Source organism: Martes martes (genome assembly GCF_963455335.1).
Source record: "Martes martes genome assembly, chromosome: 6".
Classification (NCBI taxonomy): Eukaryota; Metazoa; Chordata; class Mammalia; order Carnivora; family Mustelidae; genus Martes; species Martes martes.
This window is the reverse complement of record NC_137893.1, coordinates 15,114,311-15,140,164: the sequence shown is the minus strand read 5'-3', so window position 1 is coordinate 15,140,164 and position 25,854 is coordinate 15,114,311. Positions and strand designations below refer to the sequence as shown.

The 25,854-nt window shown below is 43.0% G+C and overlaps 1 protein-coding gene across 1 annotated transcript in view; it reads left to right on the top strand.

Moving 5' to 3' along the window:
* The window catches only part of CCDC170 (coiled-coil domain containing 170), a 98,819-nt gene that overhangs the window by 58,119 nt on the left and 14,846 nt on the right, over positions 1 to 25,854 (top strand). Inside the window, exons 8-11 of the mRNA XM_080805727.1 lie at positions 8,428 to 8,745; positions 13,054 to 13,254; positions 19,199 to 19,372; positions 21,919 to 22,161. Of these exons, the coding sequence (XP_080661853.1) occupies positions 8,428 to 8,745; positions 13,054 to 13,254; positions 19,199 to 19,372; positions 21,919 to 22,161 (936 nt within the window). The remainder of the gene's footprint in view (positions 1 to 8,427; positions 8,746 to 13,053; positions 13,255 to 19,198; positions 19,373 to 21,918; positions 22,162 to 25,854) is intronic.

The following is a 25,854-nucleotide window of genomic DNA, read 5'->3' as shown; positions in this document are numbered from 1 at the left end:
TTAAAAGTGATAGAGTTTTCTTATTATCTTTGTGTTTTATATTAGTATCTTTTGAATCTTAATCATAATATCTATTCTTTGGCTTCATCTTACCATATACATAAAAGTATTTCAGAATTATGCTTTTAATGTTTTACCTACCAGTGAGCCTTCTGAGTGAAGTTTCAGGCTCTCAGATTTTTTACATGAATCCTATTAGTAACCATTTCTATAACAGTCACCATTTATCGATCACTTACTATTAGCACAGTCATTGTGCTAAGTGTACTCTGCTCAAGTTCACATAGCTCTTAAGTGGCAAAGCTCGGATTTGAACCCTGCTCATGACATCATTTTGCTATCATCAGTAATCCCTTTCCATGTGTGGTCACAGCTATATCCTATATATCTGTCTGATGCCAAGTCATTTGTCAGTGAGACAACAGCAGTAAGTAGCTATGCAAATTTCCTCAGTGAATGAATAACTTGAATTCGATTACAAATAGTAATGATTAAAATAGCAAGCCTTGAAAATTAGGCAGAAGTTAATACTTACTTATAAGAATGCACTTCTGGGGGCACCTGGGTGGCTCAGTCATTAAGTGTCTGCCTTCGGCTCAGGTCATGATCCCAGGGTCCTGGGATTGAGCCCCACGTCAGGCTCCCTGCTTGGTGGGAAGCCTGCTTCTCCCTCTTCCACTCCCCCTGCTTGTGTTCCCTCTCTTGCTGTGTCTCTATCAGATAAAAAAAAAAAAAGGATGCATTTCTGAAGATGAGCAGTAGGAAATAAAAATGTGCTATAAGAGCACATTTTGAAAAAACCAACTTATTTCTCATATGTATTTTTACTTGTAAATGGTGCAGTGTTGTTCAGGCTTGGAAACACATTCATTTTAGGATGTAGTTCCTGCCAAAATAATAAAAATTGTAAAAAAAAAAGTGCAATAAAAAACTTGAGGTCTTTAATAAAGTGCTTATTCATAGGATTATGACTCCAAAGATTTACTACTGAAAAATACTGTCAAGCGGTTTTTACTGACACATTAATGGCCTCAGGAAGTGTCTTCATAATGCTTTCTAAAGCTCTGTTTTTGAGGTAGGAAACTTACTTTATTAGTGAAGCCCAGAATGACTGCGGAAGTAGTAATATTTGCAGGCTGGGGTGCTGTTTTTACAAAACTCAGCTTTTCTCTTTTTCTTAATTACTCTATTTACTTTATGACTTTTACTTTATGAAAATTTCCGCAATAAAAAACCAGGTGATTTATTATATGTAAGGAAAATATATTATTTGAAAAGCTCGAGTAGTTAATATTGAAGTATGTTTTAACAACTCTCAAAGATTGGCACTTTTTCTTTCTGTTATTTTGAAATAATCCAGGGTTCAAAAGAGTAGGCACTTACCCTCCATAAGCCACACACGCATTTCCTATAGGCTATACGAGTTCAGATCAGATCAGAACCTAAACTTACTTAAGGGATTTCAAACAGCTTCTTTTCCTTCATGCTGTTGACATTTCCTTTAATTCTGGTAGCTAGAGTCAAAGCTAAGAAAGAATATTGGTTTTGGAGTCAGGCAGGTGTGGTTTGGAAGGATGTCTCTTCTGCTCTTCTGGTTTGTTAGCATGAAGTAGTGGACGGAAGAGAGACTGGCATGGGACAGTTCTCAGGGAGTAGAGTGGTTAAGAGGCTAGGCTCTCAGGTTTTTATCTGGACTCCAGAGTCATTTGACTATGTGATCTGAGGTATATGGCCTTACCTCTTGGAACCTCAGTTTCTTGTCTGTAAAATAGAAAAATAATTTAAGGATCCATCTCTTAAAATTATTCTTAGGACTGGATGACATAATATACACGAAGTACTCAGGACATGCCCATCACTTAATTGATGCTCTGTGTTTTTATTTCCTTTTCCTAGTTATTTATATTTACCCAGGGATCCAAAGAAACAAAATTATTTTCAGGGTATAGGCATATGGAAATAAGTTCCTGGAAGTGAGGACTTACTAGAATAAACTACTAAAGAAACTGAAGATCTCTTTACAATCTTAGAATCATGATGTTGGAAGTGATCTTACGGCCTTTTAGACTCTAGATCGTGTAACCCTCTATGTGGAATCAGAATCACCTTTATTTCCTTTTTTTTTTTTTTAAGATTTTATTTATTTATTTATTTGACAGAGATCACAAGTAGGCAGAGAGGCAGGCAGAGAGAGAGGGGAAGCAGTCTCCCTGCTGAGCAGAGAGCCCCATGCGGGGCTCGATCCCAGGACCCTGAGGTCATGACCTGAGCTGAAGGCAGAGGCTTAACCCACTGAGCCACCCAGGCGCCCCCAGAATCATCTTTAAAATGTCACTCTATAGCTAGTTTTCCAGCCTTCACTTGAACTCTTCGAGAGACAGGGAACTCAGTACCGAACAAGGAGATCCATATTCTCTGTAAAATTCTTAAAAAAAAAAAAAAAGCTTTATTAGAGAGACAGAGGGAAAGAATACAGGTGGTAGGGCAGAGGGAGAGGGAGAGAGAATCCCAAGGAGATTTTGGAGTCAGGCAGGTCTTGAGTGTTGAGTGAGGAGCCCAGATGCAGGCCTTGATCCCACAACCGTGACATCATGACCTGAGCCCAAATCAAGATTCAGCCACTCAACCGACTGCACCACCCAGGCCCTCTCTGTATAGTTCTAATTTTTTTGACAGTTTTTCATTATAGCACGTCAGGATCAGAATCCCCAAAATTTACATCCTCATCCCGGTTCTATCTTAATGAAACTTCATAGAATATACTGAAATCTCTTTCTTATGGCTAACCTTAAAGCATTTGAAGACACTTATCATGGATTTCGATGTCTTTTCTTTTGGCTAAACAGCCTGTATCTCTCAAACGTTGAGCCTTCTTTCATATCATCTGTGAGGCTGGGAGAGTCCTGGCCTCTGGATGAAGATTTCAAATGAAAATAAGCACTAAAATAATATCTGTTCATAAGACTCCGAAGTAAAATTTAAAGCCTTCTCTCCTTCTACTTCTAGCCTCACAGGGCATTCCTGTTTTAGCGTCTGGTACTTACCATTGAGACTTTAAAGGAATACATTTCTATTCCTGATTCACCAACGTGAGATCATATTTTTAGACTTTTTGCCACAATGTAGAAGAATTTAATGCTTTTTAATTTTTACTTCCCTCTCTCTACTTCCCAGTTTTTTTTTCTACTTCCCAGTTTTATTATTGTATTTACATTGTCAAGGTTTGTAATATTTACATTCTGTTCTATAACCATAATTAAGCCTTCTGTGCTTTGCTTTTAAATTCATTCTATACATTCAAAATAAATTAAAACAACATTTTAAATAAAACAGTTACATAAATATTTGTATTACAGGTTTAATGCTAGCATGTGATGCTGAACCCATTCCCTTTTGACAACGTCCCTCTTCACATCTCCAGCTGGGAACTGTCCATGGTCCTCCAGGCACAATCTGACCAGCTCAGGGCGGAGTGTTAGCAGTTCTATGAGGAAGCCCAGGAACACGCTGGGCCTACAGGCAGCTAAATTCATGGTCAACTTGTGTTTGTCAATAATGAGAATTTCAGACTTATGCGGAATTCTTATTATTTTTCCAAGGCTGATGATGTCAGTGGGACAGTCTAACTGGTGTGTGTGTTTCTGTGTGTGTGTGTGTGTTCTTACCACTATTGAGTCAGCACTGGACCAGAATTTCCTGGATGTTTTCATAGTTGTCTCTGTTCTGTCATATCTTCCGTCCATTTCTAGCCCCTCAGCTATAGGTCCCTTCTCTAGAGATGATCAGAACTGGCAGTTGCTTTTGCTTATTTCTAGAGAGATGTTCTTTTTATGTAGGTACAAATGGCACGAGACATATGGCTTACTTTTCTTACTGACTATATCTTAGAGAGTCTTCCTTATCAGTACATAAAAAATCTCCTTAATTCTTTTTATGAGCGACATATGTTCTACGGTACAGATGTCTTGTATTTGTTTAGCTGGTCACATATCACTGAATATTTGTGTAGTACTTAATTTTTTGCTATACTGTAATGGATAACTTAAAAATAACTTAAAAATTAAAAAAAATTTTTTAAAGGTTTTATTTATTTATTTGCCAGAGAAAGAGAGAGGGCACGAGCAGGAGAAGCAGCAAGCAGAGGGAGAGCAAGAAGCAGGCTCTCTACTGAACAGGGAGCCTGATGCGGGACTCGATCCCAGGACCCTAGGATTATGACCTGAGCTGAAGGCAGACGCTTAACGGACTGAGGCACCCAGGTGCCCCCCAATTTTTTTAAAATTGTAATTCAATTAATTAACATATAAAGTATTATTGGTTTCAGAGGTACAGGTCTGTGATTCATTAGTTTTCTATAATACCCAGTGCCCGTTACATCACATGCCCTCCTTAATGTTCATCAGCCAGTTCTCCCATCCCTTCAGTCCCCCTCCCCTCCAGCAGTCCTCAGTTTGTTTCCTATGATTAAGAGTCTCTTATGGTTTGTCTCACTCTCTGGTTTCATCCTGTTTTATTTTTCCCTCTCTTCCCCTATGACCCTCTGTTTTGTTCCTTAAATTCCTCATATGAGTGAAGTCACATTATAATTGCTTTCCTGTGATTGACTTATTTTACTTAGCATAATACCCTCTAGTTGTAATGGAATAACTTTGTGCATATGTCCTTTTCCATATTTAGTAATCTACCCTACAGATCTGTTCTGGGGACTGGAATTGCAGGACTACAGGCTATGTGCATATTCTATTTTGTTAAATGTTTATACCAGAATTATACCTATCCACACTCCCACCAGCAATGTATAAGAGTACCTGTTCAGGGAGAATTTCTGAGTTTATTTGTTAATTTTAACTGCACTAGGTAAAAGTAATCAACTGGTTTTTCATTTTACGTAATTCATCTAGGATTGGATGAATTAAACTCAAGCCAGAGGTTCTCCACCCAAATAATAATTAGCTATGGATTTTTGAGAGGCAGTTTGATCTCATGCATATCCAAATATATGTAATAGTTAGCAACATTAAAATAGGAAACAATTGCATTTTATTTTATTTTGTTTTTTTTAAAGATTGTATTTATTTATTTGACAGACACAGATCACAAGTAGGCAGAGAGACAGGCAGAGAGAGGGAGAAGCAGGCTCCCTGCTGAGCAGAGAGCGCGATGCGGGGCTCCATCCCAGGACCCTGGGATCATGACCTGAGCCGAAGGCAGAGGCTTTAACCCACTGAGCCACCCAGGCGCCCCAACAATTGCATTTTAAAAACAAACCTTTGAATGGCTTTATCACGTAATGCATTAATGATGATTAACGCATTAATGATTCTCACTAATTAATGAGAATTAATACAGACATGCATTTAATTGGGAAGGTAGATTGAATACCTTAATCATATTATTTACAACTGTTTTGGTTAAAAGTGGTTGTGAAGGGGTCATTATTCATTTCTTGCATTGGTAGGACAAACGAAAAGTGAACAGTTTTGTTAAATAACTCATCCCTATCAGTGTCTCTGTAGTGGCTGTCCTCTTTTGCAAATATGATTTCCTCTGTGGAGGTCAGCCCTGATTTTGCCCAGAGGGAGCTACTCGTCTCTTGTTCTGTGTGTCAGTGTGGTCTGACAGCGGTCCCCAGGACCTGGCCAGCGATACTGATGTCACATTACTTGAGCGTATCCTTGAGGTAGCCATGCAACCAGATTCCACTTCAGGGCTGTTTCTGCGGGCTCTGCGGTAATTGCATTTGTAGTCCGAGGACATCTGTTTCCAGCAGATCGGCACAGTGCTTCTAAACCCTGAAGTACTTAATCAGAGCACTGAGGGAGAGGCTGTCCCTAAGGCCTTGCCCCTGGCTCCCCAGGGCTGCACTTCATGTGAGAAACAACACGGATGTCATGGGGCTGAAACGTGTCCAGAAACAAAATCTGGCTTGCTGCCATGTGCCACTGTACTTTATGACCACAAATTGAGTTTTATTTATTTATTTTTTTACCAGTCATGAAGGTTTGTGCTCTGAATTTGTTGGGAACTGTTTGAGCTCTTGTCTTGAAAGCAGGGAGACAATAGTCTGATATTGGGGATGGAAAAAAATTCCTCATAGCTGGAATATTTTCACTGTGCTTATTGGTCTCCTGGTGTAAGCCATCACTTGGTTAGCACACTCCAAACTGACAGTAAGTCTGTAGTACTCAAGCATCTGATATATTTTTTTGTGTGTATTTTGAGGACCTTTCTTACGTGGTTAAAAATATCACTTTCTGGGTCATGGAAATTCCCCTCTTTTACATTAGGGTTTTCTTTCCATATAAAAGTTAACATAGAATATTCTAGAAGGTTTTAGAACTTGAAGGGATTAGAATTCATTATGATCTCTGCATCACTGAATTTGGGACCTTCAGTTTTCTAACCACATGTTAGATGGTCATTTCTAAGTAAAGTAGGGGCCTGATTTATTATCATCAGTGGTGATACTGGTTATTCAAATTGAGTAGCTTTTGTATTACTATCTTTTTTTTTTTTTAAGACTTTATTTTTTTATTTGACGGAGATGCAATGAGAGAAGGAACACAAGCAGGGGGAGTGGGAGAGGGAGAAGCAGTCTCCCTGCCGAGCAGGCAGCCAGATGTGGGGCTCGATTCCAGGACCCTGGGAACGTGCCCTGAGCCAAAGGCAGACACTTAACAACTGAGCCACCCAGGAGCCCCTATTGTATTACTCTCTGAAAAGAAATCTGTAAAGTATTAAAATATTGTATTTGTGATAAAGTGTTCTTGGCTCTACCTCAAGGGCCATAATTTAATTAGCAACAGGGACTTCTCCACAAAGAGGACCAGTATCGAAAGGGACCGGGGAAGCGAAGGTGTTGCCAGGACCTTGAGACCAAAGCATTTCACAAAATAGGTCCCATGATTAGTTTAGCCATTCCTTTTCTGAAAAGGTCAGACTTCCTTAACTACTTAGCCACACTCAGTAACTTTTTATTTCAAGCTGATGCCAGGGACTTCCTTGATTCAAAAAAAATCACCAGAAGAAAAAAAAAAGTAAGATATTCTCTTTTTTATAAAAAATAAAGACATAGCAATTCAAGGAACATCTTTCTTGTCTCCAGGCTGTTAGGTGGAGATAAATTCCTTTTAAAGTCTAGTTCCAGTGCGAAAGGGTTGAGTGCATTTTAACTGGCAGCCTAAAATGTTACTGGCCTGTTTAGGCATAGAATCTGTTAATTGAAGATAATGTTTCTTTTTTGTTGCTTTTGACCCTAACATACTATTTGTAATAAATAACAATTTTTTCCCCCAGTTAACTAGGCTGTAATACTGTAGCAGTGCTGGTTAACAAGTTGCTTATTTTTATCTGATGTGGACTCATGTATTTTAGAAATCCATGTCAACAAGTTTTTTTTAAGTCACTTTTAAAGATGTCCCTTTTATGTCACTTTGGACCCTTCTAGATTACAGTAAATAGAAGTAAGTGCGTCAGTAGCCTCCTTTACGCCCTTCATTTATTTTTGTGAACCTAACCATACACATTATATTCTTTCAAATTACTGTTCTCACTGTGGTACCTTATTTCCCTCTACTTTTAATCCTCCTGCCACCCGGGAATGGCTGGAGAGTTCGGTCTCTCTTCTTCAGGTTCTATCCACTTTATGAGACAAGGAGACATGCAGCAAATGGATGTTGAAAGAAAGTTCTGAAGATCTCTTATGCAGTGATGTTTTTGTGAAAACACTACTCTGTTATTTAAAACAGTATTAAGGAGGCATCTTTATTTAGACAGTTTTTAGTGCATGGGACTTGTAGGTAAGACTCTGAAAGTTTACTGTTATTCAGAGTCAATTTCCATGTATGTCAAGCTTTAGAACAGATAATTAATTATGTAAATTTTTCTCTCTATGTATTGCCTCCACCAGCATTTTAGCCAGCAGTTTGTTTTTATTAACTCTTTGTCACAGAAAAGGCTTATAGGTCCGTCTCCTTTTTCTAGCTCTGGCTTTATATCCCTTTATATCCCTTCTCTTTCTCAGGCACCTCCGTTTACCTGACATTGCCTTTACAATTCAATAACTTTAGGGAGAGGTGGTGGGGAGCTTACGGTTAAACAGGGAATGTGATGAATTCATCCTCACTCCATGAAGTCTGTAAGTAAGGGAAATAAAAAGCAAATGCAGGGGGCACCGGGGTGGCTCAGTCGTTAAGTGGCTGCCTTTGGCTCAGGTCATGATCCCAGGCTCCTGGGATCGAGCCCCGCATCGGGCCCCTTGCCTGGTGGGAAGCCTGCTTCTCCCTCTCCCACTCCCCCTGCTTATGCTCCCTCTCTTGCTGTGTCTTTCTCTGTCAAATAAATAAAATCTTAAAAAAAAAAGCGCAAATGCAGGTGTCCCTCAGTGGCCACTCAGGTTCTCGTCTTCACTGTCTGTAATCGTTTCAGGACTTGCTCCGAGCTGTACAGACCAAAGAAGTCCTTGAAAGGGAAGTCAGGATCCTCCAGGAGAGGCTGTTGGCTGGCCAGCGGGACTGGGATGATTCGAAGCAGGAGCTGAGCCTCTTGAAGAAAAGCTCCCGAGAGTTGGAGAAGAGACTGGAGACCAGTCTGGACGCGGCTGCAGCCTCGCGAAGCCAGTGCTCTTCATTCAGGGAGAAAGTCGCAGCCCTGCTTAGAGGCAGCTGGGGCCCGACTGGGCCCACGGAGGATGCTGTTTTGGAAAGGATCCGAGAAATGACCTGCCAGGAAGACAGCAGGGAAAGGGTGAGTGGGAGGTGGCCGCTTGTAAGATTCTTGAGGACAGTCATTTGCTGGGTCCTTCCAATGTGGTTTTTATTACTTTCAATTATATATTATACTTTGGGAGCCTGGAGAGTCGCGTCAGTGACCACTGACCACGGTGTGGATTCTGGAGTCAGAGCTGCCTGGGCTCAATCCCGTCTCTGCTGTGGCCCGCGCTCAGTCCAGGTGTGACACTGGCAGGTTCCTAAGAGGGCAGCCCCTGAGATGCTGTTTTCTCATCCGCTGGACAGGAAAGGCTCTGGGGCCGCACCCCTCCCTCATCTGAGCCGCCCCCCTACCCCGGGGTCAGATGTGTTTTTGAATTCAGAATGTTTTGGAGTTTCGAAAGGCAAAGTAGTAACGGAAAGGCATTGGAGAGAGTGCACTTACACATTCCTCCTCGCTGGGGTCTGGGCAGCACCCCGTAGTCAACCATGTTCATGGTTCTGCAGCAAAACCCGCAGCAGCTCCGTCCCGCCGAGCGCGCCAGGACCGTGAGGAGCTCCGTGGCGCTTCTGGGTAGGGTTTGATGCCCCGTCCAGTCCCGGCAAGCTTTATCATAAGCAAGTGAATTAGGAAAAAAGCCGTCAGTTTTCAGATGCTTTTGGGTTTTGGAATTGCAGACAAGGTTTCCTAGACCTGGAAGAGTATCTGCTTCATAAGGCTATTGTTTGTTGGAAGCAATGAATGAAAAAGAATTGTTATGAATTCCTTAACGCGCTTCCTGGCCAATAATGACGACAAATATTAACTCTTGGTGCCTCCACTTCTCCTACTCTCTGTCCTCCTCTTCATAATGGTTCCCGAATCGTCTTTTAAGGGACTTATTTAAAACATGGAGAAAGATGTTTAAATTCACATATATGACTGAAGATTGTTTAATTTTCTTGTCTTGTTTATATGATTAACAATTCTCCTTTACTACATAGCTTTGCTTAGCAGAGTCAAGTTCAGCCTGACTCTGTTTAAATCACCATCAAATCCAAATTATTGAAGTCCTAATTAATGAGGTTTTAAAGTAAATAATATCCAAATTCTAGGTAGAATTCCATTGTGATTCTTTTTCTTCCATGAGTTCAGGCCGGTCTGAGGCAGAAGTTGTATTTTTCCCTCTTTTGATGTTTCTAATAACTCCAAGCCATCACTAACTTAGAGTTCAGGGTTGCATTTGACACTTTCCTTTAATGATTAAACATTTTCAGTTCCTTTTAAAAATTCTCCTAAATTCAGGGTGCCTGGGTGGCGCAGTTGGTTAAGCACCCGCCTCTTGGTTTCAGCTCAGGTTGCGATCTCAGAGTCAAGATCTCAGGGTCGTGAGATCAAGCTTCAGGGTGGGACTCCCCATTCAGCATGGAGTCTGCTTTAGGGTCTCTCTCCCTCTTCCTCTGCCCACCCCCACCCCCAGCTCTCTCTCTCTCTCTCTCTCTCTTTCAAATAAATAAATCAATCTTAAAAAAAATTCTCCAGAATTCATGTGTGTTCTTAGGAGCAACCCAAGTGACCCCTTTGTCCAAGTGTAGGATTGTCTTTGTGGATATGAAATGTCCATCCTGTGACATGTGCAGGTCTCTGAGAGCAAATCAGTTTTTCTCATGATTGGTACTGGACTGGAGAAGAGAATTATCTCCAGGACCGAGAAATACTTCAGTGTTATTTACCTTGACTTGCAGTCGATCTAATTCAATAGCTAATGGTTCTTTACCATTTTGTTTTATGGCTTCCCTCTTCTGTGTTCCCAAACGTTTTCCTCAAACTATTTTAATTCAGCATGTGAAACATGGCATGAAATTGTCAGCATGCTGTATATGTTTATTTTCTAAAGCAAAACGATGTAAATTGGTTAGGCTGGCTATGCCTCTCTCCCAGCCGCCACCCCCAAATCAGAATGATTCAGAGTCTTTTTAGTGCCTTTGTCTGCCTCTTCTACCCTGTAATTTTTTTCAATAGCTGTTCCCACTATTTAAAAGCCTGAAATCAAGCATATAGCTGGGGTCTTATGTGACTCATCTTCGAGTAAAATTAGGAGAGAATGGATTTCATATATTGTCTTAGAAATGTTTCTGAAGAATGGGAGATTTACAAATTGATGAATCTGTTTGTTGAGGAGGCTGTGCTCCCTGCCAGCTGCCTTGGTTAGACACACACCCAGCGGTTGAGTAATAACCCACGGAAAGGCCCAAGGGTGGGTTCAGGCTGGGCCTGGCAAATTCACTGCTTCAGGTCGACTCCTGCTTTCTGAACCTCGCTTTTCTTGTTTCCTTTGTTGCTGCTCCTTTTGACTCTCCCCTGTGTTTGCAATTCTCGGCAGAATTCACGACACCACCCGTACTTTTCCAGTAAGTCACTTCTGCTTGTTCCTTGCTTTTCTGCTTATAGTAAAATAGAATTGTCTTTTTCAGAGTGTTACCAGATCTTGGAGTAGGGTTTCTCGGTCTTGGCACCATTGATGTTTCTGGCTGGATAACCCTTTGTCGTGGGCCCGTTCTGTACACTTTGTTCTGTACACTGTGGTGTTGAGCAGCTTCTCTGGCTTCTACCCATTAGGTATCAGTTGCACCATTTCCCCCCTCAATCTGTGACAACCAAAGATGTCTCCAGACAAATGTCCCTCAAGGGTAAGAGTACCCCCAGTTGGAAACCGCGCTCTTAGAGGAATGCCCTACCGTTGGCTTCCGAGGAATTCTAAATGAGCATAGATGTTATTTAGCCTTGAAATTTCAGTACCCTTGTAGCAGGTGTTTTTGAAATAATGATGTCTTGCACAATGACAGATACGTGCGACATTTTCAGATTTTGGTGTGGAATTTTGAGCAAACATTTTTCTCTTACTTTTAGATGTTTCCTAACTGGCTAATCATCTGCATGAGAAATGATTATGTTCAGAGAGGACATGATCGTGATTGATTCCTGTGTCATTTTCCAAGTTAAAGACAGTTCCTACAAGTTCACAGACTTTTATCTAGACAGCTCTTTCATTCTTCTTACGCACACATAAGGCTTTATTTCCTCCAGTGGAGTGTTTCTTGGTCCAGTGACTCTGTGGGAGTCGTGGGGATCAGGACCTGAGCTGAAGGCAGATGCTTAGCTGATTGAACTACCTAGGTGCCCCAAATTATTTCAATTTTGCAGGAGTGGTACTGAGTATTGTGTAAATAATCTTATTTTTTTCTTTTTCTCTTCTGAAACAAACCTTCAAAACAAATTTATCACCCCAAACTTGGTATTTTTTATTGAATTCAGCATTTCATGAAAACTAGATTTGGTAGAATCAATTTGAGTATTCTCAGAGTGTACCTGGGGTGTTGGTAAATTGATGTTCTTGACTAAGGGAATATCAGAACAAAGGAAAACTTCAGGAAGGGATGGGCAAGTTAGGGGTGTGTGAAGGGAATGGGGGCCTTCATGGAGAAACTGTGGTCTCTTTTTGTAGGAGAGGAAGTAGCAAGCAGATTCTCCTGCCTTCTTGTACGTAGAGTTGCTGTATGAAATTTGACCTCTCAAAGGCTAAAATGATATCATCACTGCTGAAGTATGTAGCACAGAGGCAACATCACCAGAGTTTGGTGCATAAGTAATCAATATTCCATGGAAAATTGAAAGAAAGCTTAAAAAAACTATGCCCTTGAATTCCTGATAAGTTTCCTATCTAAACTAACTCACAGGGGCGCCTGGGTGGCTCAGTGGGTTGAGGCCTCTGCCTTTGGCTCGGGTCGTGGGATCGAGCCCCAAGTCAGGCTCTCTGCTCAGCGGGGAGCCTGCCTCCCTCCCTCCCTCTCTCTCTCTCTGGCTGCCTCTGCCTACGTGTGATCTCTGTCTGTCAAATGAATAAATAAAATCTTAAAAAAAAAACAAACAACTAACTCACTGTATAATCTTTAATCCACTATATTTGGTGGAAGAGTTTCTCCAGACAATGACCCTTAAAGAGGTCTAATAGTACTTTGTCTGAACTTTTTTTTTTGTTGTTCTAGCTGAACTTTGAAACCCCTAAATTAGTGGCAGTTTTAAGGGTAGGTCAGTATGATCCATAAATATTTCTCGAGGAACCTGTTTAAGGAATTATATAAAAATTAGAAATACCAATAGAAATATTTTATTAGATAATGAATGTAGATTTATTTCCAGGAGAGGCAAAGACTGCTATCAAATTATATGTTTTTTAATTTAATTTTTACAAAGAATCTGGAAGTTGGTGTTATAAATAGTTATGTTGCTCTGGCTGAGCACTGGATTTTAACACTTTGTTGCATCGAAAACAAGGCTTAGCCTTGTCTGTTTCTTTGTTTCCAGATGGTCTCCCAGCTTGAAGCCCGAATATCTGAGCTTGTGGAACAGTTGGGAGATGAATCTGGGTTTCACCAGAAAGCTCTACGGAGAGCCCAGAAAGCAGAAAGCAAGTTGGAAACTCTTCAGGGTCAGCTGACACACCTGGAGGGAGAGCTGGTTTCTGGAGATGTTTTGCGAGATCGCTTGAATTTCGAGAAACAAAAAGTAATAACCCGACGGTATATCCATGGGTAGAAACATCTGTTGCAGTGTAAAATTTTACCTGAAAATATTCCAGGTTTTATAGCACTTCAGTAGAATAGTTGTGTCTGAGTAATGAGGAAATGTCAGAGAACAACAGATATCATTTTGGGGGGAGGTCTTCCTATTTTGGGGGGGGCTTTTGGCAGTTAAATTAATCCAGGTAAACTCATCAGCTCTCTGTCGAATGCCTGTTCTGTATGAGATCCTGAAGGTTTGAGGGCTAAGGTACGAATGACCCACAGTTCCTGATCATAAAAGGCTCATCATTCAGTAAAGGAGGCCGACATTCTGGTAATTTGCTGTGACCCTGAAGCTGTACGTGTTGTAAGAGATGGACTGATTGACAAAATGCTGTAGGAACTCAGTGAAGGGAATGATAACTTCTGGATAAGAGGAGGATTTTTACAGGAGAGAAAATAACGCAGTTCACCCTTGGAGGAGAAGGCAGATTTTAGTGGAGAGAAGGAGCAGATCCTGTAGGGCTAAGAGGTTGGGTGGAGGCGTGAGAGCTTGTAGGTGCATCGTGAGGTCAGAGTGCAGAGCGAGTGTACCCGCTTGGCTGTGACATGGCACCCTGGCTGGGGTTGTGACAGGAGAGAAGACTAGAGTGGTTTGGATATGAAGATTCTTTATCTCTTCTCTGTAGAATACAGAGCATAGTAAGTGACTTTGAGCGTTGCTATGTTTTAGAAAGAGGATATGATGTCTCCATGAAGCTGAAGTTACAGTATGGACAGCCTTGGAAATATTAATGGCACTAACCGGTGGGCGAGAAGGAGGGTGGAGTGAGGAGAGTAGGGGCCCCCACTTCTCGTAAAGTGGTGGAGAACAGAGGCCAGTTTGCTCTGGCCTGAGGGGTGAGTAGGGAGGGAAGGCTAGAGATGTAGAAATAGATTCTTACGAAGTCTGATGACCAGGGAAAAAGAGACAGGCAGCACGAGGACCAGAGAAAGGTTTTATTGGATGGAATGGGAAGGTACATGTTTGTGGGTCCCAGGAGTCCGCAGGAGAAGAAAAAGACAAATGGGATTGGAATTTGGCACAAAGACACTCATCAGTTACAAAATCTGTACCTTGGAAACTCATTCATTCTCATGTTTCGGTACTTAAACGAGCTGAGGAAGCACCATGCCTGCAGTGAGGGTTGGCTGGGCAAAGACGCATAAGGGGTCTGTGGGAAATCCTAGTCTAAGTCAATGAGGACACAATCATTAATTAATGGAGATAGGTGTAAAATTCAACAGGAACTTGGGCAAAGTCCCTATTTCTGTACGTGGGGAAAGGAGCCCTCTTCACACAGGAATTTGTCAGGCAGAAGAGGTGGGGAAGGGATTTAGAGTATAGGGAACAGCAGGAGGGAGAAGGAACAGAGGTGTGTCAGACTGCTCAGGAGACCAGTGAGGCATGGGGAGACTGAACATGGTGCATGGTGAGGCCAGAGGCATGAGGAGGCTCTAGAAGCATGTAGGAATAATTGGGATAGACAAGGTTAATTTCCCAAGGCTTTATCCTATACATAATGGGACACCATAGGTTTTTGAATGAAAGAAAGTAAAAGAAAGAAAGGCTTTTGAGTCTCTGAAAGCAGACTGGCTCTGAGGGTCTGGAGGCCAAAGGCAGAGAGCTCAGTGGAAGGATTCTTAGAATAGTGTAGAATAGAAGCTAATAAATATTTGGACCAATTAGTGGTTTTATGCATGAAGGGGTAGATTGAAGATATTGGGGTGGGTGAAGGGTATCTGAAAAAGGTGTGTTGATTGAAATTTTGAATTTGAAAGGATGTGTTGTACCTGAATAGAATATGTTCCTTTGGAAGAAGTCTGACTGTTGGACTGTCCACATAGATGTCCCATGTACACATGGCACTAAATCTATTCCAAATGGAAATGATCACCTCTCCACAGATTTGCCCCCTCCTGCCTCAGGGATGGTGAAGTCATCTGCCTCCAGGTGCCTGAGCCAAAAGCCCTAGAGTCATCCTTAATGCTTTCCTCTTTTTAAGCAAGTCCTAAACACTACGGATTCCATCTCCTTAATGTATCTCAAATACCCACCCCCAACTCTGTATTTAGTGGCAGTGCTTTAACTCGGAGTGTTATGATCATTTGCATGGATTCCAGAAACAAACTTCTCACAGTTGTGATGTCCCCGGCACAAAGTCTTAATAAATGTATGCCTAATCTTGCCTCTCTCCATCTTCAAACTGGCCAGGGGCTCTCTATGGCCCTCAGGCTCAGCTACAGATTCCTTCTCGCCTTGGCTGAGCATTCTGTGACCTGACCAGGGTCCCCCCCCCTTCCAGGCTTCCCATCACCTGCCATCTTTCCAGCCAATGGTGGCAAACTCAAGGCCTCCAGGGACCAACAGGGCCTTCAAGGGTGTGTGGGGATTGAGTCCAAAGATATCCACATTCAAATTTGTTAAAAAAAAAAAAAAAAGAGGGTCCCCTTGGCATCCCATATTGCACACTGCCGTTCTCTTTGAGAGAATGTTCTCCTTATCTCCTTCATCTGGTAGTAGCTGTCCCTTGAAGAACTGGCTCCAGTATCACTTCCTCTGGGAGTCCCTTAGAGACTTAGTTCTCCGTTGTGTAACACATGCCCGTGTCTGTCCCAGCACTTAGTGACTCGATTGCCTTCAGGTGTCCCCCCCCCCCCCGCCAGATTTATTTATTTATTTGAAAGTGAGCATGTGTAGGGGGAGAGGGAGAGAGAGTTAGCGTGGAGCCCATCGTGGGATTTAAGCTCACGACCCTGAGATCACCACCACCTGAGCTGAAACCAAGAGTTGGACGCTTAACTGACTGAGCCACCCGGGCACCTTCCCACCCCATCTTCAGTTTTTAGTCATCTTCTCCAGTCAGCTCCAAGCTTCTTGAGGCCAGGGGAATATTCTTTTTTTCTTTTTTTCTGGGTTTCTCCAGCTCTTAGGGAAGAGTTAAATAAATAGTATTTAAATTATGAAGAAACATAATAAAAGGCAAAAATTTTAGGTAGATCGGTGTCTCTTCCCCCCCCTTTTAAAAATCATTGTAGTGACTCTGGGACGCCTGGGTGGCTCCGTTGGTTAAGCAGCTGCCTTCGGCTTGGGTCATGATCCCAGCATCCTGGGATCGAGTCCCACATCGGGCTCCTTGCTCGGCAGGAAGCCTGCTCCTCCCTCTGCCTCCGTCTGCCAGTGCTCGCGTTCTCTCTCTTTCTCTCTCTCTCTGACGAATAAATAAATAAAATCTTTAAAATCATTGTAGTGACTCATTAATTTTCATTGAGACCGAAGAGCCAAAAGAACTCTCTGTTATGAAAGCGAATTATGTAAACAGATTCCATCCTGCTGACTGTTCCGCAGATAACCGCCCACAACACGCACGTCCTAGGGAGGGGGTTGGGTGTGTAAACTGGAAAAGCTAAGTTGTACAGGGCTGAGATTTAGATATAGGTAGTTGATGCTCATGCCGCATAGAAGGTATCTAGGCTAATCTGTGACTCAAACAAACAAGCTGTACAGTAAATCCTTCTAGCAACCCTCGCTTTCTGAGGCATAGCCAAGATCCTTGAAATGGGCACTTGTTCTGTGTGGTGTTGGCTTGGTCCGGTCTCCAACCTTTTTTCCTGGTAGAGATCCTTGCACGCTGAGTGGATGGGTCACATGTAGACATAGCAAGAGAGACTTTATGCCTCCGCACGAAAGGTACGGATTCTATTTTACGTACAAAGCAAACAAGAGCAGTTATTTTCTTTTCATTCACACACATTAGAAATGAGGAATTCCGGGGGCGCCCGGTGGCTCGGTCTGTTATGTGTCCAACTCTTGATTTCAGCTTAGGTCATGATCTCAGGGTCGTGAGTTGGAGACCCGTGTTGGGCTGCACACTGGGCATGGAGTCTGCTTAGGTTTCTCTCTCTCCCTCTGCCCCTTCTCCCCAACTTGTGCACACACACACACTCTCCCTCTCTCAAAAAAAAAAAAAAAAGTAATTCCAAGGGGAGAGCTGACACAACATTAAAAAGTGACAAATTGATGATGTGATCTTATAGCACAACAAAGTCACCCATGGTCTCATAACACAGCCAATAAGCAATATTTTGCCATGACTGTGCCTCCCAAAGAAGAGATAAAATTTTAGATATGCCATTCAGCAAAATTTGAAAATACTCACAATTTCATCTTGATGACTCAAAGTGTAGATAGTTCTGGGCTTCACGTTGGCATGCTTCAGTCCTCAGGAAATTATACTTATTTAAACATATAATTGCCTCAAATATGCCAGATAGATGAGGACTTATTGCAATGAGAAGCAAGTTTCAAAGAGAGAATCCAAATCACGAAGTGATGATACAGAAAACTCATTGATTGGTTCACTCATTCAGCAAGCACTTAGGAAGCATTACTCTGGCTGGGATGGCTGGAAACCACAGAAATCAAATGGAGGATACAAAAAATACTGATTCATGGTTTGTCTCCTCTCCGATTTACCCCAGTTCACTTTTCCTTTCCTTCTCCTAATGTCCTCCATGTTTATTTTGGAGGGGAGGGGGGTGGGGGGATGGGTGAGCCTGGTGGTGGGTATTAAGGAGGGCATGTATCGCGTGGAGTACTGGGTGTGGTGCATAAACAATGACTCTTGGAACACTGAAAAAATAAAGTAAAATTTAAAAAAATACTGATTCGAATGGATACTTGCATCCCTATGTTTATAGCAACATTATCAACAATATGGAACAAAAATTATGGGGAAAGCCCAAATGTCCATTGACTGATGAATGGATAAAGAGAATGTGTTGTGTGTGTGTGTGCGTGCATGTGTGTGTGTAACAATATTACTCAGCCATAAAAAGAGTGAAATCTTGCCATTTGCAATGACATGGATGGAGCTAGAGTGTACTATGCTAAGCGAAATAAGTCAGTCGGAGAAAGACAAATACCAATTGATTTCACTCATACGTGGAATTTAAGAAATAAAATAGATGAACATAAGGGGGAGAAAAGAGAGACAAACCATAGAACAGACTCTTAATTATAGAGAACAAACTGAGGTTTCCTGGAGGAGATGTGGCTGGGGGGTGGGCTAGATGGGTGATGGGTATTAGGGATGGCACTTGTTGTGGTGAGCACTTGGTGTTGTATGTAAGTGTCGAATCTAAATGTAGAATGTAAATTCTACTCCTGAAACCAATTTTACACTATATGTTAGCTAACTAGAATTTAAATAAAAACTTGGAAGACAGAAAAAGGAAATCAAGTGGCAGAAGATCCTAGAACAGTTTTGTGACACTAACCTGTTCAATTATGAACCTTGACTTCCTTGATACAGCTCTATTTTACCGTGTTATTCCTTAAAGTACAAAACATTAAAAACTCTTAAAGACATTTTTTTGGGTGTGTGTGTGTGTAGGATTTTAAATATAGAAGCAAAAGCGTTGTCCAAGTGTATTTGTATGGAGAGCTTTGATTATGGAGTGATCAGAGTGGTAACTGTTGTCATTTTTTTTTTTTTTTCACATTTGAGGGCAGGGCTCGCTTAGGTGGGAAAAATTGCCATGGAAAGTGAGTAGATCCCAGGAGCTGGATTAACCTAGAAGGGGCATCGTGGTAGCAACACGTAGCCAAAACAGAGACATGTGGATGTAGTTAGGACAGTGCCAGATCTGTCACGTGGTGGGGTGAAGAAGTGTGTCTAATGTTAGGTTGGACATCAAGATCACTGACCAGGAGAGTCAAGTGAACTTGGACACAAAGCAGGACATGGAACTGGCATGATGGTTCAGAAATTCATTCCCAGGCACTGGGGTCCCAGGCTGGGCTACAGACTAAGTTTAATGGGACCTGTCTGTAAGCTTGTGGTACTGTGAGATCACTTGTTCACTTTGTTTTTGTGTCTCAATTTAATTTTTGTTCTTGGGTTTAGTATCTTAAATTTCTGGATCAACTCTCAGAGAGAATGAAACTGGACCAGATGGCTGCTGAACTTGGCTTTGACATGCGTCTGGATGTAGTTTTAGCTCGCACGGAGCAGCTGGTCCGTCTCGAGAGCAACGCAGTCATTGAAAACAAGACTATTGCCCACAATTTACAGAGAAAGGTAGGGGATATTGAAACTTGCTGGTGCTGAGAGAAGGAATTGCGGAGAGACTTAAATATTGAAAAATAATGTACTCCTTCCTATTTGCGACTGTAGTTAGGAAACATACAAATACATATCTAGAATTTGAGTCTCTGTTTCAAGTCTGAGGGATGGTAAGTATATCAGCTAAGGTGATGTGTGACCATGAGTAATAGAGATCCCAAATAAAAGTGACTTAAATGACACAAAGTGGTCCCCCCACCTCACATAAATTTCTGGAGGTAGGTGTCTCAGGGTAAGTGTGGCAGGTCTGCTCTGTAAAATTTTCAAGGAGCCCAGCTGATTTAAGTCCATTAATCTCCCATTCCTGGGGTGGTCCACATCCTGAAGGTTCATAATGGTACCTAGAATCATCACGCCTGTGTTCCAGACAGACGTTTAGAGCAGAAAGGGATGAAGAAAAGGGATGCAATAGAGCATGTGTGAGCAGTCTTTTGATGGAGGCTTCTAGAATTTTCTATGTGAACTTGTATTTATATCACATGGTTCTGAAGGCTGAAACTAGCTGCAAGGGAAGATGGAAACTGTAGTCTTTACTCTGAGTAGCCACTTGCCTTGCTAAGAAACTCTTTATATTCTTAAAAGAGATGAGGAGAGCTGGGGAACACGTGACAGTCTCCAACTGGATAAATCCTCTTGCATTGGATAGTAAAGTGAGGAGAAAAGCTACTTTTTCACTCATTCAAAAAAAGAGTTAGAAACAGTTTAGACGAAATAAATGAATGGATGAAAGGATAAAAATCTAAATACTATATAATTATTGGCATTGGTGAAAGAGAGCAAAACACAGATGTGTTCTTGTAATAGTTCTTAGGAGAAAATTCTGTGATGGAATTATAGCGTACAGGCTGTGTAATGAGTCATATCTTGAATCCCAGTTTGGTTCCACCAAGCTATGTGACCTTAGACAAATTACTAGAGTGTTTAAGGTAGGCATAATATCTTCCTCATGAGACTGTTCATTTTTAATAAAATACATGTTTAAACTCTTGGCTTATAGACTGTACCTATTCACATTTGACCTTTTCCATTTACTAGATTTTTAGGAGTGTTTTATTTGAAAAAAGCTGATAACCCTATTATCATCGGAGACATTGAATTGAGCTACTGTTCTTTGAGTTCTCCTAGAAAATTGATTTCTTCAACACCATTCCTTCTTAAATATTGTATGATCATTAAAATTAACATTATTAAGTATTGTATAACCATTGAAATTACCAGAACTTACCAGTGTAATTTTGCAGTAGAGTGGATTTGACATGAAGAAGCTCAAAGAAGGAAATTTGGTTAGAGAACATGAAAAGGGCCTTGTTAAGGATAGATCTGGTATGGACCATGCTGTCACAGTTAGACAAGATGTACAAGCCTGCGTTTCAGTCTGCCCTTCGCAGTGTGGAGTATATAATTAGGGAAAATGCGACACTCTTCAGCTCTAACATTCTAGAATTCTAAACGATTCTAATGCCCAGTGCACAGGGCAGATGAAAGAGGTTTCCGTACTTAATATTCTATTCACTAAATGTGACATTTGACGCCTTGGAGGATGTTTTTCGCCCTGAGGGTCCATAATCTTTTTCTAAAAACCACTGCAATTTCCTTTATCAAGTTTGACTGTGAGTGATAAGTACTGTTTGAAGAACTTGTTCTCTGCTTGGTTTGTGGATGGTATAGGCAAGGTATATAATAAAGATGCCAATGAACTAAAAACCTTCTTAAGTCCCTTCTTTTTTCTTAAATATTTTATTTATTTATTTGACAGACAGAGATCACAAGTAAGTGGAGAGGCAGGCAGAGAGAGAGGGAAGCAGGCTCCCCCCTGAGCAGAGAGCCTGATGCGGGGCTCGATCCCAGGACCCTGGGACCACGACCTGAGCCGAAGGCAGAGGCTTTAACCCACTGAGCCACCCAGGCGCCCCTTAAGTCCCTTCTATTTCAAAGATTTTAAACATGTAAACCAAGCTTTCTTTAAACTCTCCCTTGTATAGCTTACTTTAAAAATATACCAACTCTCATGTTTGATGTCACTCAGTCTGGTTCTAAGGATTGAAATTACTCAGTCTAGGTTTTGGGCACTAACCTGCACTCTGGCTTCTTTTAGAAAAGGCCAGTGTAAGTATAGTTGGCTTGGGGTGGTGGAGAGGATTTTGTCTCTCTACCGTATTCTGGTCTTGATAAGCCCATTTCAGTCATTTTAAAAGTAATTTTAGGTGCCTGTTATGCTGTACGTATGTTGGAGGGAATCCGATGTTGAAAGCCTACTTCCCTCTGTGTCTTCTGTGGCTCCTTTGTCTCATCCTTTGCAGCTACAAAATTAATTCTTGGAAAAATAGGAATAAAAAATGCAATCAGGGAAAGGAATCCAATAACCTTTTTGGGTGGTTTACAGATGAGTCTTATTGAAGTGTAGATAAAGAACAACATAGTCCGAGTGATTCATTTTTATTTACTGATTGTCCAATGATTATTATTATTATTTTTTTAAATCCCTGTTTGTACCAAATCAGCTCAGGACTCAGAAAGAAAGGCTGGAGAGCAAAGAACTACATCTGAGCCTCCTGCGGCAGAAGGTGGCCCAGCTGGAGGAGGAGAAGCAGGTGCGCTCGGCCTTGGCCGTGGAGAGGGACGAGGCCAATCTCACTCTAAGAAAGTTGCAGAAGAAGGTGGAGAGGCTGCAGAAGGAGCTGAGTGTGTGTCGAGAAGCGAACACGGAGCTCAGAGCCAAGCTGGCTGACACCAGTGAGCTCAAGGCAAGTGCTCGGCTTGGTTCCCTTGTTGCTTTTTGCAAGTTACCATTTTTAATTTATGTGGAAGAGTGGAAGTCTTTTTTTTTTTTTTTAAGATTTTATTTATTTATTTGACGGACAGAGATCCCAAGCAGGCAGAGAGGCAGGCAGAGAGAGCAGGGGAAGCAGGCTCCCCGCTGAGCAGAGAGCCCGATGCGGGGCTCGATCCCAGGACCCTGGGATCATGACCTGAGCTGAAGGCAGAGGCTTTAACCCACTGAGCCACCCAGGCGCCCCGAAGAGTGAAAGTCTTACAACAGACGCAGCAGAACAGAAACAGGGACAAAAGCTTCCTCTGATTTTCTAGAGTCGTGGGGGAAAAGGCAAAAGCTACACAGATCGGCCTAATTAGATCAGCGCAGCGTCTCTTTGATAGTTGGAACGAGACCGTGGTGGCTGAGTGAAAAGTCCATCAAAAAAGGGTGGTGTCCGTGGAGGGGATGAAGAGGCCACGTCCTGGGGTGAGCACCGAGTAAGACGTGGAAGTGTGGAGTCCCTGTGCCGTCCCTCTGAAAGGAATAGAACACCGTCTGCTAACTCTCCTGGAGTTGAAAGAAAAGAAAGGGGTGGTGTGAAGTACAGAAAATAGAAGCATTTCTTCCAAGGGTGGGTGACTGGTACTTGGGATCCTGTAGGGAGTGATCGCACATAGGAATTTGCTCAGGAAGAAATGAGCAAATGATCCCAGCTCTTCCCTGGGAAGAGTCAGGCAGGCAACTGGTGTTTCAGGAGCTGCGGGAGAAGCCTTATCCCGGGAAGTGAGGAAGGTACCCAGACCAGGGCAGTGTGCCTCCTGGATTTGAAGCGTTCCCCCTCTAATCGCTACAGAGAAGAAAGGAATTAAAACGTAAACAAGTTTAATCAAAATCTTTGAACGTCCGGTGTGTGCGTGCCCCTGGAAAGTATATGTAACTTCACAGGCACAGACCAATTTTGGCGGATATGCGTTTGGAAATACGGATGGGAATAACGGCCTGGCTCTTTGCAGATAGTGCTCTAGACTGGGCTTCCGGAATGTTTCTGAATCTGGAAACAGACCAGGAGGGAAAGGGAATCTGGCATTAAGCTAGCACTTAAATATATGTGGTGGGGACAGTATTTTAGGAAGTATTTCCTATTGTATTTTTTTTATTTTGAGTCATTAGCTCTTTTCCCCTGAAACCCTTATGAGTTGAGGCTTATTTCCCTAGAGGAAAAAAAAGGCAGACACAGGCCGGGGGAAGGAAAGCAGGAAGCAAGGGAAAGGATCTGATGAGGTATAAAATGTGGGGAGAAAATATCAAGTATCTTCCACACCCCTTCACACCTTGAGATTGATCTTGGGGGGCTGTTGGGGTAGGGGGGTCAGCAAGCCACTGCTCCCACCCTGGCTGGAAGGGGCAGCAGGGGGAGCTGAGGCAGCATCTGTGTTTTAAAGCCGGGTATTCAAATGTCCTGTGGTGGACACAATGTGTTTCTAGTTGGTGTATGACAGGGCATTATATAACGTCGAGTCCTGAAGTGAAGAATGGGTTCCCTTTGGTTTTTTTCTTCCAATTCTTCCCATTGTCAAGGAGGAAATCTCAATCAGAACTTATTAGTGTCTTTACTACTATTATTGCTATACCCCTAGCCTTGGGCCTTGGCAGAATCTGTTCTATTCATTGGCTTCCTCCTGCTGAAGGAGAGATGACAGTAGCTCCCATAATTGGTGTTCAGTGGGCAGGTAGAAAAACATAGATGAGGCATGATAAATAAAGTGAGCTTGGATTTCAAAACTGGGAAGTAAATTCAGTCATAAAGAAAGGACATGTTTCGTTGTGTGTGTGTGTCAAGGGAAGAGTTCAAATTCCTCAGAGAAATCTGTGATAGGAAGGAAGGGGAAACAGCACTGGGGATTTTCATACTCCGAGCTTCCAGAACGCCATGAAGCCGGGGGGGGGGGGGGGGGAGGAGAGTGGCATGGAGCAGTCTGGGTGATTGCTACGGGTGACTAAGTGCGGGGGACATCGGGGAGGCCTGATGCCTCCCAGTCTCTCCGAGGAAGGACCTGAGCGAGGATTTCCTGATGAGACCACGCTGTGTTTCAGAAACAAGGTGCTACTGGTGCTGGAAGGTGCCCTGTGGGCTGCCTGGCTTCTTTCCCCCGGTTTCCTCCACCCTGCCGCGGCCCTTCTCCTACAGTGCGCTCTTCTGTCCTCAGGAAGAGTTAAGAAGCTTAATTTAAAAAGTCAGGGTTGACTTCATCTTGCTGTTTATTTTACGGCTAATGTCGTTGTGAAATCTGCATGGGTTGGGCCTCCGCGCATCCCTTCTCCCTAACTGGATCCCGCTGGGCTCTTTCCACCCCGCCCATCCCCTTATCATCTCAGACACCCTTGCTTCCCCCCAAGGCCTGCATTGCTTTTACCATTTCTAAGAACTGAGATTCCAGCTCTGAAAGACGTGGGCTGGGCCGGGACAAAGGGCTGTCTGGACTCTGGGACATTTACTGGAAGGTTCCAGCTAGCTCTCTGCATGTGGCCAGTTACCATAAAGCTAAAATAGAATAAAGCCCGGTACAAATGTTAGTTGCCATTGTAGCTAATTCTTTTTTTTTTTTTTTTTTTAGATTTTTATTTATTTATTTATTTGACAGAGAGAGAGAGAGAGAGATCACAAGCAGGCAGAGAGTTAGGTAGAGAGAGAGGGGGAAGCAGGCTCCCTGCCGAGCAGAGAGCCCAATGCCGGGGCTCCATCCCAGGACCCCGAGACCATGACCTGAGCCGAAGGCAGCGGCTTAATCCATTGAGCCACCCAGATAGCCCCCCTCCACCGTTGTAGCTAATTCTGTCCCTCCTGGGGGGAGGGGGCGGGCATTTTGTCCTGAGGGGCTGGACTAGGCTTTAGGATTACCATACACGTCAGGAGCCTGAGGAGGGTTGGCCTGCACGGGGCATGGCAGCTCACGGTGCAGCAGCCAGCGAGGTGCCGATGGAAGAAGGGATGCCCCATGGGCGATGCCCAGGCACAGGGCCCGGCACCTGCTGGGGGAGAGTGGAGAAAGAGTGGCTTTGGAAGTGGGGCCGCTCCTGGTGAATGGTGGTCTGGGGGGCCCCTCGGGGGTGTGGCTTCTGAGGAGGGCGTTTTCCAGGCTGGGTGTATGGAGAGTGGCGCTGGGACCCTGAGCCAAGGCGGCCCTATAACCCGCAAATGGTGCTGCGGAGAGAGGAGCCCACACTTTCTGCAGCAGAAGGGGGTCAGCAGCTGGTGGGGACCGGGCCTGGCATCTGAGAAGTATGTTCGCGTTTGGCCGCAAGGACAGCTGCCTCACATCTGCATTCTGGTCTGCCTGGATTATGATGATTTATCTGCCAGTGGGCTCTCCACGGAACCTTTCACAGGCAAGCCTGATGCTTGCAATTAAGCTTTGCTCTTTGGGGGACGGGATTGTGCAATGTGTGGTTCTGGTGATAGTGTCAGGCTTAACGCTTTCTTCTGGGGTCGGTGGGGGTAAAGCGATGCTTTTGAGTGTGGGGCACACAGCTCTGGGGGCATATAAAATGCTTCTAGGTGCTTCAGGATAGGTCACTATACAATGTTCCATCGTGAAGTAAAAAATGGGCGCCCTTTTGTTTTTCTTCCAATTCCTTCCTTCCTTCCAATTCCATTTTCTTCCAATTCCAACTCCTTATCAAG